At 34.2% G+C, this 16,436-nt stretch overlaps 1 protein-coding gene across 5 annotated transcripts in view; it reads right to left on the bottom strand.

The window, feature by feature from the left end:
* Nucleotides 1-3,095, bottom strand: part of LOC137935900 (calpain-type cysteine protease DEK1-like) — a 38,470-nt gene extending 35,375 nt beyond the window's left edge. For 3 of the 5 annotated variants that reach the window (XM_068780304.1, XM_068780307.1, XM_068780308.1), the window contains exons 1-2: nt 2,740-3,095; nt 2,374-2,622 (exon numbers count right to left, since the gene is read on the bottom strand). In XM_068780304.1, the coding sequence (XP_068636405.1) occupies nt 2,374-2,498 (125 nt within the window). In that variant the 5' untranslated portion in view covers nt 2,499-2,622; nt 2,740-3,095. The remainder of the gene's footprint in view (nt 1-2,373; nt 2,623-2,739) is intronic. The other 2 variants (XM_068780305.1, XM_068780306.1) reach the window with 2 other exon arrangements.
* Between the last annotated feature and the right edge of the window lie 13,341 nt (nt 3,096-16,436).

Raw genomic sequence — 16,436 nt, 5'->3', positions numbered from 1 at the left:
TTCTTTATTTATGCGCACCCAAAGTGAGATTTTGAAAAGAGAGGAGAATTCATTAATAGCCAAGTTCATCCCTCTTAAGGCAAACCTCGCAAAGAACTATTTTTTATCGTGTTATGTTGTTTTTGCTCTTATATTATCATTCAAAATAGGATAAAAGTTATATTTATGAAATAAGATATATCAGTATAGTCTATAGACTATACACACCCAAGGTTGAATCAAGTTTTCAAGACTATGCACAATTTTATGTAGAATTTATGCATAATTTTATGTGTAGTTTATTATGCACAATTTTATGTAGAATTTATGTATAATTTTATCTGTAGTTTATTATGCACAATTTTATGTAGAATTTATGCATAATTTTATGTGTAGTTTATTATGCACAATTTTAAAAGAAGGTTGGAGCTCGAACCAGCTCGAGCTCAAACTCGGTTTAAATTCTTTGGCTCGAGCTCAATTCTAATTTTAGGCTCGAGGCAGAGCTCGAGCTCGTCGAGTTTGAAATTCAAATCAAACCAAGCTCGAACATATGCAGGTTCTAGCTTGACTCTATGTTTCGAGCTTGACTCAGCTCGATGCCACCCCTAATTAAAAATCCCTACACCGTTACATGACCTAATTGATAGAAGCAATTCTCCAACTCATTTTTTCTTTCTTTTTTTACTTCATTTGTAGTTGCAAACCGTAAACTCGAACAGTAAAATGAGAAGATGGATCTCTGAAGTTGATGTCGAAGTTCTTCCAAAACAAAAAAAAGATGTTGAAGTTTTTTAAGACATTTATACTATCATCATTAGGAATTTTAATTCAACACAATAGAACATAATTGAAAGGACTTCAATAACTAAAAACTCTATAGTAGAGTTATATTGATACAAACAAAGAGAGCCACTCATCTATGAAACAAATGTGAAAACACAACAGCATAATATATCTTCAAAAGCTCATAATCGAATCTTCATGAAGCTTAAAGACAGAAACAATAGAAACTCAGTTATATCACCATATTGACACGACATTTATCATTTTTTGCATCCATCAAGTGAATCCTTGATAAAGAAAATACCATCCACATCAATTTTGAAAAAAAAAAAAACCCCACAAGGAAAAAATGGTAACAAAAAAAACTTTTGCACCTTAGAACAAGCAAGACAAGTAGAACCTCCGCCTTAGCTTATCTAACTCTTGACTCAACGCTAGAGTTGTAACATAATCAAGACAAGCATTATCATACACAAGATCTTCCAATCATCATAAAGTGTGAAAATGAAGAGGAAATATCCACTACTGAGTTAGCTGATGGAAGACAGAATCAATAGTAGGCAAGTGACAGAACCACCAGTAAAGACATTTGAAATAAAATATGCCTGTGGGCTTAAACAGCTCTTGGTTTTTGAATGTTGTGGCATAGGTTTACTCATTAATGCAAGAGCAGCAAATAAAGTCATGATGACGCTTATAAAGTTACAAACATATCCATCATATTTAATAAGGCCCATATTCAACTGTAACATGACACATTACTGGTGGAAGAGAAAGGTAAACTATGCGCTTTATTTGCTACCAGTCTATACATACTACGACTTAAACAGTTAAGGATATGCAAGTGAAAGACAAATCAACCTTAATAGCATAGCCAGAATAACAACTGAATATAGTTGTCAGATCTTTTATAATTTATTCCATCCACTGGCATTAAATGGTGAATCTAAATAGCTCTTTACAATATCTGATTGGTTCAATGCAGATCATAATGATTACTCAGCTCAGTTATTAATGCTCTATATGCAATCAAATATGACTCTTCAACTAAAATGGCTACCAAAATTATCAACAAGATCCACCAAAAACACTTCCGCCTAAAAGACATTTAAAATAAAATACTGCAATAAGTTGCATTTTTAATGACACGGATTCTGCGCTAGGGCTGAAAAGAGACTAAAAAGCTTGTATAAATGACGGAGATCAATATGCCGTTGTATACTTAGAAATCTCTAATAGCATTTAATGCTAGCAAGTTTAACCACAGACACTTCAAAATATCCTTCTCCCAAATATGCAGAGAAGAAGAGAAACAAAAACAGAAATAATGTTGGATAATTTGCACAATCTATTCCTCCGGGGACATAAAAACATTTCTCTGAACACATCTGCAATCAATAACGGTAGGCTTTTCCCCGTCAAAAGTTTTATATCTTCAGTGTGGAAGCATTGATACTCGCGGAAGTAATATTGAGAACCATTTAACGTAATTTATCAACTTAGCTAACAGAATATAGACAGAAGAGCTTCCCTCACTAGCGTAGAGTAAAACATGAAGAATACCACTTCGATTGAGATAAACCAGAGAGCAGAAAAACAAAAAGTTACCTGTAAATCCGCCATGGCCGCCAATTTACAACCCAAAGGATAGAAACAGACAACGAACTCAGAACGGAGAAAAGCGTCCCGGACACAACGCAAGCAATCATAACAAGACGCTCGTCTCCCTCCATGGCTCTTCTCCTTCTTCACTTAAACCATGGAACGAAATCCCAGAACTCCAAAAGGCAAAAAAGAAAATAAAACAAATTAACCAGTAGAAGACAATTCCGAGGGGACATCTGCAAAAATGAGAACCTTGACAATGGGAGACAAAGCACAGCGCGTTAAACCCTAAAAGACCATCAAATCAAGTTGTACCAGCAAAAAGAAGTCATGCTGAAATGGAAAAGATACGAAATTATAAATCTCTACCTTGAGCTAGAGTTGTTTTAACCTCCCAAAATGGGATAGTAATTTCTACAAAAACATAACAGAGTTCCCATGGACTCGGGTAGATTTTAAGTTGACGAGTTCCAATATGCAAAGAGGTCACTGAATCGAGCGAGCTAGCTTAGGGTTTCAGATAACTAGATAAGGACCAGACATGAGCTAGGGCTTTCGGTTTATCTTCCTCACTTCCAGAGATTGTCCGGACAAAATGATGTCTGAACCCTACAGATGCCCTGTTGAAAGAGCGAAATGTCCCGCGAGAAGACGCGGAAAGAGAGTGACGCACAAAAGCTCGAAGGGGCGAAGCTCAGTGGCTAAATGATAAACGACAATGGTGAGACGAGAGAGACTGGGAGAATGTAGGTTACAAAATTACAAATCTTCGGGATTTTGAGAGTTCTAAAATATTTGATTACCATGAATAATTTGTGATAACACGGGCGAGGCACAGTGGGCTTCTTTCCTATGTGGAATCTGACAAATAACAAATTGGGAAACGCTAAAAATATCCCATCTTGCCCATAATATGATATAACAGAATTATAAAAATATTATAATTGTGATATAATATAAAAATATGATATTACATATGTATAAGAATTTAAAATATAAATTTAATATTTATAAAAAAATATAAATTTATTTTATATAATATATAAAAATATATAAAATGTAACATAATATAATATATTTTTTATTAATTTTCTTATTTAAAATATATTTATTATAAATATTTAAAAAGGCTTCTTTCTCTCTATGTAGGCCCTTCTACCTCTTGGGGGTTAGTCAACTTGAAGGACAAGATGATCTTTAACCGCATAACGCCCTTCAACACTTGAAGTCGTTAGTAAAACGCAGATAAAACTTCATCTCGATGCAGGGGATGAATGGGTCATTTATCTCCACGGTTTAATTTCCTTCATCTTGAAGAAGGCCTTGTTTGATCTTCTTTGAGTTGAAGGACGCGTGACGCTGGCTTTTTCCCCTCTCTCTCCTCGCACCCCTTGCGCGTTGTCATTTCTTGTTTTTTCGTCCTCTCTCCCGCACTCCCTCTCTCATCTCCCTACGCCCCCGGCGTCGCTACTACCATAAAATCGATCGGATTTTCATCTCCGACCACCGTCTCAGCTCCCTCTCGTCTCTGGCCTCGTCTCTCGGTCTTCTCTCGACCTCGCCCTCTCTCGTCTCCATGACTCCCTCTCTTCTCTCGAACTCGTTCTCTCTCTCTCCTCCCTCCGGACCTTCCTTTCTTCTCTTTCTTCTCCCTCTCTTCTCCCTTTCAGCTTCCCACTCCCTTATCTCTCTGGCTATTCTCCTTTTCCCCAAAAATACCTTCCGATTTCGTTCAATTTCCCCATTTCCATTTTGATTTTCTTCGATTTTGGACATTTGGGTATCAATTGCTTAATTTCTACTTTGATTAGGCCTTGATTTCCCCATTCGGCTTTGGTTTTCCCCAAATTTCAGAAGGTATGCCTAAACCCTAATTTTTTTATTAAATTAGTATTTTATTCAATTTAAATTTATTTTCAGTTCCTAATTGGGGGTTATTTGTGCATTATTGTGGGATTTAGGGTACGGTTTATAGTCTAAATTCTTGATTCGTGTATGGATTATTTTTAGGGTTTGCTGCTCAGTATTTAAGGGTCCTGTAATTAGGGTTTAGGGTTTATGGTTAAGGATTTAGGGTATTTTACGGATTAGGGTTTTTAAGGTTTAGGGGCTTAGGGTTTTTAAGGTTTTGGGGTTTTTGTGTTTTTAAGCTCTAGGGTTTTTTGGGTTTAGGGTCTGGAATTAGGGTGTAGGGTTTACGGCTTTTAAGGTATTAAGTTCTGTCATTAGTGTTTAGGGTTTAGAGTTTAGTAGGTGATAGGGTTTAGGGTTTTTAAGGTTTTGGGGGTTTTGTGTTTTTAAGCTCTAGGGTTTTTTAGGTTTAGGGTCTGGAATTATGGTGTAGGGTTTAGGACTTCTAAGGTTTAGGGGGTCTAGGTTTTAGGGTATTATCTTATGGAATTAGTGTTTAGGGTTTAGAATTTAGTAGGTGATAAGGTTTGACTTTAGGGTTTGATGGTTTATGGTTTAAGTTTTATTAGGGGTTTTTTAGTCCAATTCAAACATGGCTGAGTCGCCTACATGGGCGTCCATTAGCCAACGAAACCCGACCCCCATCACTAATGAGGTACAGTTCGTAGTGATTGCAAAGTTATATGGGGCTCTACCAGGGGTGTTCGGTGAATTTGGACTTGATGTGTGTGTTTTCTCATTGTTTAGTGCATATGCAGTAGTGAAAATAGTTTAATTAATTTTGAAATGTTTGAGAACGTTGTTGAAATTTTTTTAATAGCAATGGAATGTTTTTGCCATGTGGTAAGGAGATTCGGGTGTTATACATGTCCACCACATGGTATTCTATTTTTTATGGTTTGTGTTTCCGTGACGAGTAAAAGTTGTCTGATAAAGTTTTTTCCATGAGGACCGTCTCGGATTTAGATTATACATGGTTACAAGAACACAACCGACTGGTCGACCATATGACATTTGGACCTTCGAAGACGATAGCAAAATGCTCGATCTATTGGTCGAGCAGGTTAATCTAGGGAACAAGTTGAGTAACGGGGTATGGAAGCATGAGGTATATATGGACTGTGTTAATAAGTTCAATGAAGATGCAGTCAATAAAAAAAACTGTTGAGCAGGTGAAAAATCGAACAAGATCATGGAATAAAACATACCAAATGGTAATGAGCTGTATCAACACTAGTGGGTTCGGTTGGGATGCAACCACACAACGAGTTACTGCATGTAATTCTGTATAGCTTGACTACATAAAAGTCAATAAATCATGATGTACTATAAAATATTTTTTATGTTTTCCGTGTTAGTATGACTCTAATTTTATTTTTTTGTTTTTGTCATAGGTGGAGATTTTGCTCATGCAAGGACGTATATTATTTTCTAGCATGAAAAGAAACAACTATAGTTTATAAATTTATAGTTTTTATTTGGGTTATTGTAAATTGATAGTGATATTTCATTTAATTTTGTTGTGTTTGATTATTGTATGGAGTTTATTTATAATGTTATGCAGTGTATGGAGTGTTTAGACTATTTTATGGAGTGTATAAACAATTTCATGGAGTGTTTATGGAATGTATAGACAATTTTATGCAGTGTTTATGCAGGTATTATGTATATTGATTATGCCTAATTTTAAGTAGAGGTCATGCCGAATTTTATACATGTATTATATACATAAATTATGTTCAATTTTAAGAAGAGGTTATGCCCAATTTTATACATGTATTATATATATATATATATATATATATATATATATATATATATATATATATATATATATATATATATATTTTATGCCTAATTTTATGTAGAGATCATGTCCAATTTTATGTAAAATGTATGCATAATTTTATATACAATTTATTTGATATATATTTTTTAAAAAATTTTAAATGTATGTTGAGTAGGGGTGGCTTCGAACCAAGTCGGCTCGCGAGCGGCTCGAGTTCGGCTCGGTTCGATTCGTTATCTACCGAGCTCGAGCCGAGCACAAGCACCGAAATTGGCTCTTTTACTTTAACGAGCCGAGCTCGACCAAAGCCAGGTTCGGTTCGTCGACTCGCGAGGCGACTCGAGGTGAGTCGGAATCGGTATCGGGATCAGGAGCGAGGGAGTGAGGGAGCAGGGGAGTGGGAGCGGGAGCGGGATCGAGAGCGAGGGGGGGAAATTTTTTTCCTCCCCTCGTCACCGCCGAGCCCCTCCCGTCGGCTGTTGTCGCCGCCTCTACCACCGTCACAGTTGTTCGCCAGTCGTCTCTATCGCCGTCGTAGCTACTCGTTGGGCGCCTCTATTGCCGTCCATTCCATTTCTTCCTCTCCTCGTCGTCGCCTCTGTTTCCGTCGCCGTCGCTTTCGTCGCCACCGCCTCCGTCGCAGCCGTCATCCCCGACGATAGGTCCTCCTCGGCGTCGTAACCCCCTTCCCTCCATGTCGTCTCGGCGTAAAACCAAAACCTAACTTCAGGGGAGAAATAATCTCCCCCCTCCCTCGCGCGAAGATGATCTCGCACTTGCGAGATCATAAAGTAAAAAAAAAAAAACTTTTTCCTCTCGAAGAAATTAAAATTAAATTTTATAGAAATAAGTTTCTATAAAATATTACTGTCTCATGTTTTTTTTAAACATTTTTCTAATTGAATTTTTTTATTAAAAATCATATAATTTTCTAAGTAAGATTTTCATACCAATAGGGTAGAAAACTGTCTAGAAAATTTTTGAATAAGTATTTAACAGTTGATGCTATAATACTTTTAGCATGAAGCGATTTTCATTGTAATTTTGTGTTTGATATTTTATTTAATTAAAAATTAATCGATAAGTATAATAATATATTAGATTGATTATTAATTTTTATTTATTTCCCTAGAAGAGACAATAAAAGGTCCATTTAACTTTCCTAAGAAAATTTTAAAATATTTCTTGTAATTTTCTAATAAGTCACTAATAGTAATAAGATTTTATTTAAAGGGTTTTTTGGGAATATGTATCAGAGGAAAAATATTTTTAGTTTTTCCTATAATATAAATTTTCATCTAGGGGGACTCAAAAATTGCAAAACAAGCTAGACAACAATTGGAGTAAAAAAGATTAATATTGGTGCATTTTAATCCATTATTGAAATTCAATCCTGAACCTCCCCTATCATTATATTTTTTTTAAATGTATGCATAATTTTATATATAATTTATTCAAAGCCACCCCTACGGGCAAGATCATACACAAGGAAAAAAAATTATTTTCCCTTCCTCATGGCTTTTAAAGAAATTGAAAAGATATTTTAGTAGAAATACGTTTCTAGAGACTATTAGTGGTTTTTTCAATAAATGTTGAAAAGACATTTTTAGTAGAAATCCAGGGACCATTAGTTCCTCATGTTTTTTCAAAATATTTTTTAATTATAAATTATTTTTAAAAAATCATATAATTTTCTATGTAAGATTTACTTGCCAAGATGGGTTAGAAAACCATATAGAAAAATTTTGAATAAGTATTTGACAATTGATGATATAATACTTTGAGCATGAGGCAATTTTCATAGCAATTTTGTGTTTGACATTTTATGTGATTAAAAATTTATCGATAAGTATGATAATATATTATATTAATTATTAATTTTTATTTATTTCATTAGAAAAGGCAACAAGAGGTCCATTTAATTTTCCTAAGAAAAATTTAAAATATTTATTGTAATTTTTTAGTAAGTCTCTAATAGTAATAGGATTTTATTTAAAGGATTTATAGTTTTTATTTGGGTTATTGTAAATTGATAGTGATATTACATTTAATTTTGTTGTGTTTGATTATTGTATGGAGTTTATTTATAATATTATGCAGTGTATGGAGTGTTTAGACTATTTTATGTAGTGTATAAACAATTTCATTGAGTGTTTATGGAATGTATAGACAATTTTATGGAGTGTTTATGAAGGTATTATGTATATTGATTATGCCCAATTTTAAGTAGAGGTCATGCCGAATTTTATACAAGTATTATATATATAGACTATGCTCAATTTTAAGTAGAGGTTATGCCCAATCTTATACATGTATTATATATATAGGTTATGCCCAATTTTATGTAGAGGTCATGCCCAATTTTATGTAAAATGTATGCATAGTTTTATATACAATTTATTCGATATATATTTTTTGAAAAGTTTTATATGTATGTTGAGGTTCGAGCTCGGCTCGGCTCGGCTCGATGCCACCCCTAATGTTGAGGCTCGAGCTCGCCTCAAAGCTCGGCTCGAACTCGGTTAAAATTTTTGGGCTCGAGCTCGATAACAATTTTAGGCTTGAGACGAGGTTCGGCTCGAAATATTTAAATCAAGCAAGGCTCGAACATAGGCAGGTTCGGGCTCGCTCGGCTCGATGCCACTCCTAATTGCGATGGTCTTGAGGATGTGATTAGCCAAGTAACATGCTTTTGGAGGCAGAGTGCATTAGAATCCACAAGAGCCGCACAATTTCGAGATGCATATCGACTTCCATGTGGAACGATAAATGATGGTTGTATCTTATTATTGTTGAATTTGCGTCGTTTATATGTACTAAACTTGTAACTTATGATTTTAATATTAAAGGCACGAACTCGTTATTTGAATAATCTTTCTTTTAGGTTATTAATAAAGTTGTATATGTATTTATTTATTATTTTTGTTTAATTTTATTACTATATTAAACTTCATATTTAAGTCTCTGGTAAATAAAATATAATTAAAGTACGCATTTTATGAATTAATTACTTTTAATTTTGTCAAAATATATTATTAATTAATACCATGTCAAAAATCTATCTTATGTTATTAAATTAATATTTTTTATTTATTAATCATATTTATTTTTTATTTACTCTATTGTATTAGTGATTTAATAGTGGCAAGTAAAATATTGTTAACTCAAACATTTGGTTTAATTAAATCATTTTTATAATTAATAAAATCACTGGTTTTAAATTTCGAAGATGAAGATGAACTTGTCCACACTAACACCCTATTTCGAAGATGAACTTGTCCACACTAACACCCATTTTGAAGATGAAGATCATGTAGATGCATGAAATGAAGATGAAGATGAAGATCAAATTTTCGTTTCGTTGACTAACCCCCCCTTTATATAGAGAAAAGGGAGGAGGGCTTCGACACCCCCTCCCCCCTCTTCATTCTCTGATTCAAAGAAAAACAATAGGGGGGGTAGTCAACATGACTCAGGACATGATCTTCATGCGCATTACTCAGTTCATGTCCTGAAGTCGTTAGGGAGCGCCAAACTTCATGTCATGTACACGATCATCCATGACTTAGGAGTTCATGTCCCAAGAGTAAACGGTGGAAAGTGCTTTTCGCCCGATTTTGAGAATCATGTACATGACACTATCGCGGGGCTCTCTTTGCCGCACACCCTCTCTGCCATTTCATTCCCGCAGCCCTCTCTCATTCTTTGCTCCCTCTCTCGTCTCCACCGTCCCTATCCGGTCTCCCTCTCTATGACGTCCATCTCGCTGCGAACGTCCTTTCGGCGTCCTTCTCTCCATCTCGAACTCTCTCTCCCTCTGAACCTCCTGCTCGATTTTGACATTTGGGCTTCGATTTTTTAATTTCTACTTTGATTTGTCATTGATTTCCCCATTCGACTTTGATTTCAACCATCGGCTTCGGTTTAATAGCCATCCTCCCTCTCCTCTCCCTCTCGACCTCCGTCGCAGAGCACGGGAGGTCGAGCATCTGTTGTAGAGCTTCTCGGCCTCCCTCTCTTCTCTCTCTCGGCGTACCGTCGAAGCGCCGCCTCTGTCACCGTTGCCTACTGGCTCGCAGCTAGGGGTGGCTTCGAACCGAGCCGGTTCGGTTCGGCTCGGTTCGATTCGTCATTTATCTAGCTTGAGCACCAAAATCGGCTCGTTTACCTTAACGGGCCGAGCACGACCGAAGCTAGGTTCAGTTCGTTGGCTCTCGAACCGGCTCGAAATGAGTCGGATCGGTATGAATCGGTAACGGGATCGCGATTCGTGAGCGAGAGGGGGAGCAGGAGCGAGGGGGGGAAAAATATTCCTCCCCCCTCGTCACAGCCGACCCCTCCCATTGGTTGTTGTCGCTGCCTCTACCGCCATTGTAGCTGTTCGCCGGCGTCTATACCACCGTCGCAGCTGCTCGTCGGCCGCCTCTGTGGTCGTCCGTTTGATTTCTTCCTCTCCTCGTCGTCGCCGCCGACTCCGTCGTGGTCGTCATCCCCGACGATAGGTCCTCCCCGACGCCGTAACCCCCTTCCCTCCGCGTCGTCTCGACGAAAAACCAGAACAGGGGAGAAATAATCTCCCCATTCCCTCGCGAGAAGATGATCTCGCACGTGCGAGATCATAAAAAAAAAAAAAAAAAAAAAAACTTTTTCCTCTGGAAAAAATTAAAAATAAATTTTATAGAAATAATATTCTATAAACTATTAGTGTCTCATGTTTTTATAAACATTTTTCTAATTGAAATTTTTTTATTAAAAATCATATAATTTTCTCAGTAAGATTTTTCGTACCAAGATGGGGTAGAAAATTGTATAGAAATTTTTTGAATAAGTATTTAACAGTTGATGCTGTAATACTTTTAGCATGAAGCAATTTTCATTGCAATTTTGTGTTTGATATTTTATTTAATTAAAATTTTATCGATAAGTATAATAATATATTAGATTGATTATTAATTTTTATTTATTTCCCTATAAGAGACAATAAAAGGTCCATTTAACTTTCCTAAGAAAATTTTAAAATATTTCTTGTAATTTTTTGATAAGTCACTTATAGTAATAAGATTTTATTTAAAGGTTTTTTTGGGGAATATGTATCATAGGAAAAATATTTTTATTTTTTCCTAAAATATAAACTTTTATCTAGGGGCACTAAGGAGGCCATAATAAATTATGGCCAGATTCAAAAATTACTAAACAAGTTAGACAACAATTGGAGTAAAAAATATTAATATTGGTGCATTTTAATCCATTATTGAAATTCAATCTTGAACCTCCCCTATCATTATATTTTTTAAAAATGTATGCATAATTTTATATATAATTTATTCAAAGCCACCCCCACGTGCAAGATCATAAACAAGGGAAAAAAAAACTCTTTGTCCCTTCCTCATGGCTCTTAAATAAATTGAAAAGATATTTTAGTAGAAATACGTTTCTAGTGACTATTAGTGGTTTTTTCAATAAACGTCGAAAAGACATTTTTAATAGAAATATAGGTACCATTAGTGCCTCATATTTTTTCAAAATATTTTTCTAATTATAAATTCTTTTTAAAAAATCATATAATTTTCCAAGTAAGATTTTCTTGCCAAGATGGGTTAGAAAACCATATAGAAAAAATTTGAATAAGTATTTGACAGTTGATGATATAATACTTTGAGCATGAGGCAATTTTCATAGCAATTTTGTGTTTGACAATTTATGTGATTAAAAATTTGTCGATAAGTATAATAATATATTAGATTAAATATTAATTTTTATTTATTTCCTTAGAAAAGGCAGTAAGAGGTCCATTTAACTTTCCTAATGAAAATTTTAAATATTTTTTGTAATTTTCTAGTAAGTCTCTAATAGTAATAGGATTTTATTTAAAGGATTTATAGTTTTTATTTGGGTGATTGTAAATTGATAGTGATATTTTATTTAATTTTGTTGTGTTTGATTATTGTATGGAGTTTATTTATAATGTTATGCAGTGTATGGAGTGTTTAGATTATTTTATGGAGTGTTTATGGCGTGTTTGTGCAGGTATTATATATATTTATTATGCCCAATTTTAAGTAGAGGTCATGCCGAATTTTATACAAGTATTATATATATAGATTATGCTCAATTTTAAGTAGAGGTTATGCCCAATCTTATACACATATTATATATATAAGTTATGTCCAATTTTATGTAAAATGTATGCATAATTTTATATACATTTTATTCGATATATAATTTTTGAAAAGTTTTAAATGTATGTTGAGGCTCGAGCTTGACTCGAGCTCGATAACAATTTTAGGCTCGAGACGAGGCTCGGCTCGAAGCTCGACTCGAACATAAGCAGGTTCGGGCTCGGCTCGGCTCTGCTCGATGCCACCCCTACTCGTCGATGAGGAAGACGACGATGGTTTAATTTTTCCTAAGTTAGGAAAAATTAAACTATGGTCATAAAAATCATTAATTTATAAATAATTATTTTTATTTATTTAATATATTTATTTAATATATTTATTTTACAATTAATACATTAAAATAGTGATTTAATAGTCATAATTAAAATATTGTTAAAATAAATATTTGATAAATTATTTTGGCATAATTATCTATTGCTATAGTTAATTAAACCAATGGTTTTAAATTTTGTGATAATATATTATTAATTAATAATACATAAAATATATTATGTACAAATATATAGTGTGTTAAAGTTATGATTAGATCAAATTTTTCTCTTAAATTATTCATTTTTAGGTTAAAGTATATCATATGTTATTAATAAATTAATAACTCAACGTATTACTTTCGTTTTTGTTATTTATAATGTTATTTATTTATTATTTGTAATTAATCATGTACGTATTTCATTGGCTCATGTAATTACTATATTAATGCACAATAAAATATCTAATTCAATTAATAAATATATTAATATATTTAATTATACATTAAATAACTTATTCGTGTAGTAATAATGGTTTTTTTCCTAATTTGGGTTTAAGGATTATGTTGTAATTAAGTGTACTATAAGGGTTTAGGGATTATTTTGTTTTTTATGTTTTTCTCATGTTTAGGCACTAACACTGGAAACTGTCGTCAACACTAACACCAAATACGAAGATGATCTTTATGTACATGACTGACATGATCTTCATGTTGGACATGAACTTGAACTTCAAAAATCTATTTGGGGGACTAACCCCAAACACCCCCCCCCCCCCCCCCCCCCCCACCCCCTAAATGTAGAGAAGGGAAAGGGGTACCAACACCCTCCTCCCCCTTGTTGTTACTCTGTCTACGAAAAAGGAGAAGATGAGAGAAAAATGAAAGAAATGGAATGATGGAAGGAGATAACGCCATCTCCCAATGATTTTTCTAGGAGAGCGATTTATGACTTGTCTTGCCTGGAAATCTCTCCCTTAAAAATAGGTAATTTTCTAAATAGGAATTTCCTAGGAGACAAGACCTTGTTGGTGCATTTTCCAAGAAAAACTAGAAAAGCATTTGAGGTAGAAATTTAGTTCTTAGATTCATTAGTACCCTAATTTTCTAGGAAATGCATATCAACTTGAAAAATCTTACCTAGAAAATCATTCAATTTTCCAGGTAAGGATTTCCAAATAATAGATGTTGGAAATTTTCTACCTGGAAAAACATGGAGTCGATGCTCGATCTAATTTTTCCTATTACCTGACCAATTATTCAACCTACCTGAAACAACGACGTCATCTTCCTCTCCTAGACTCCCTCTTCTCGCGATGCTCTCTCCTCCTCTTAAAGCTCTCTTCCCATCCTCGGTGTACAGATAAAACTCCCTTCCCTCCTCTCCTTCGTCTCCTTTCCACCAATTCCTCCCCCTCCCTCCCCTCTTCTCTTCTTTAGCTCTTCTATCTCCATCTCTACTGTTTTTCCTTATGTTTTTCATTTTTCTTGATGTCTCGATAGTTTTTGCATAAATATCTTTTTTAATTGATATCTTGCATGTTGTTTTAATCTTTATCTCTGTTTTTTAAAACAGGCTACTCTTTTGTCTTCCTTCCGACATTATACTCATTCTAATAACTCCCTTAGTTGTTGTTGTTTTTTTTTGCCTAATCTGTTTGTTTTGTATAGGCAAACAAAAATAAACTTATATGTTTTTGCTTCTATTAATCATGTTATGTAAATAGTTTATTTGTTCATTCAGTCTCTACTTGTTTTTTTTTCCCTTTTGATTCATTTATATGCTTTTGATATTTTTCCTTCTATTATGTGTTAAGTGTTTCTACTTGTATATGTTCCCCTCTGTGTTGTTTCTCTCTATTTCTTTGTCTAATTGAGTGCAAATGTGAAATACGAATTACACTGGTGTTAGTAAACACCAATCCATATTGTAGAAATTTTGTTCCTCTTTAGAGTCTTTTAATGCTTATACATGTCTTGCAGTGCATGTTTTGGGGTGCATCAATTGATAGGTCAATGCGTTATCAAAATTTTTGTCACCCTTTTTTCCTTAATTTGGTTATTTATCATGAAAGGTACTTTCATGTTGATCTCAGAAATGTGTTCACTAGTTTAGCAAGATATGAATGACTGACATTTGAGTAAAATTCCTCATTCCTATTGTTTTTCATTCATCTAGTGGACTATGGAGGGTTATTTAAAGTTGTGGAGTCTAATTAACGCCCTACGCTGAGTTGGTGGCAGATCGACCTAGTGGATTGCCCTAATTTTAATACTATTATTTCATTAAGGGCAGTTTGGGAATTTTACTATTGTAATGTGGTTGCCCTAATTTTCTCTTTATAATTGAGAGACATTGCTATTAGGGTTTTTATCATCTTATATCAAGGAGGGTCTCGAGTTGCAGCCTGAGAGCTTAGAGAGAAACGCTTGTAAGTGTGTGATTTCTCTTGTAAACTATTTCATCTTCATAGTGGATTATAGCAGCGGTGGAAAACAGGACATAGTCTCACCTTGAGGCGAACCAATATAAATCTTGTTATGCTTTTTCATGCTTGTTTTTTCCCTTCTTCCGTGTTTATTATTATTGCTCTCGTTAGTTTGAAATTAGGGCATCTAATTCCTGACAGGTTATAGTGCAAATTCTTGAATTTGTCATTATATGATGTATGATATTCCTTTTCATCCCTAACCATTCATGAATGACAGTGATTGCTTGACTTTTTAGAGGGCATGTTATTGGGTTTAATAAACTAATTGCTTCCTAAATTGATTGTTTCATCAATTTATGTATATATTATGTATTCTATCTAATGGCGTACTATTCGGTTTTCCTTTTAATAGAGAGGAGGTAGTGTTCTTACACAAGACTTTTAAACAATGTTGTCCAACTAGTCTGATGCATACTTGAATGTATTGCCATTTTCCTATGATTGTCCACTAAGGTGATGTTGGTAAGGTTCAAAATACCACTTTTCAAGGGGCTTGAATTTCTTATGGTTGAATGTATCCAACCAAGTGCACTTGTCTGGTGCAATGCTAGTAAGAACAACATTAGGGATAAGCAATTGCAATTTCTCGTAATATTTGCTTTCTCTTTTTTTTTTGTGAAGTTAATCAACCTGCTAGTGTCGAAACTCAATGTTATATATCATTTGTGATTGGATAATCATATAGTAGTCATACTGAAAGCTAATAAGTTTTTTAGCCCTTAGGTTCCAAACCTTTTATAGACAATCATACTTAGTTTTTACTCTGATATGCTTTTGGTATGTTAATTGTCTCTTTGTGCACGAATAATCGTTTCCCACGAAATTTTAAATCTAAGTGGATTTTTTATTTTTTTATTTTTCTTTAATTTGGAGTTACTATGCTACTCTTATATAAATTCTAAAATTTTCTTAGGTGCAATGTAAAAAGAAATAGTTGGCTTTGTATTAGTGAATGTAATTATGTCTTTCTTTATTTTGTAATCTTGTATTTAAGCCAACTAAGAGGAATTTATGCCCTAATCTAGTCAATTGAAAATTTAAGATCCCTCTTTGTGGTTGAAGTTGACACAATTCTTAGTTTCCTTAAGTTTTGCTTCTTCAAGGTATTAGAGAGAAATAGAAGATCACATTAGGTGCTTTCCTTTTTTTCTTCTCCTATTCTTCCCTTCCTTTTCTTTTTAATTGACATGTGATAAAAGAAGAAGGTAACTCGTCCCGTGGTAGCTTACAAGTGACTTCCTAGTTGTTTCATTGCCTTAGGGCAATGGTATAAGTGCCTCCTCTTGGTTGTTGAGAGCTAATGACAAGAAGTCCACTTCTAGGTTTTGTACCTTAGTTGGAGGTAACCTGGTTACATGGAGAAGTAAAAAATAAAATGTTGTTGCAAGACCTAGTGCAGAAGAGAAATATAAAGCTATGACCCAAACAGTTAGTGAGATTTTATGGAT

Source organism: Aristolochia californica, unplaced genomic scaffold (genome assembly GCF_029961685.1).
Source record: "Aristolochia californica isolate CCGP_79_NKW_82.1479 unplaced genomic scaffold, dmAriCali1.0.hap1 SCAF_7, whole genome shotgun sequence".
Classification (NCBI taxonomy): Eukaryota; Viridiplantae; Streptophyta; class Magnoliopsida; order Piperales; family Aristolochiaceae; genus Aristolochia; species Aristolochia californica.
The sequence above is the reverse complement of the archived record's forward strand: the minus strand, read 5'-3'. Positions and strand labels throughout refer to the sequence as shown.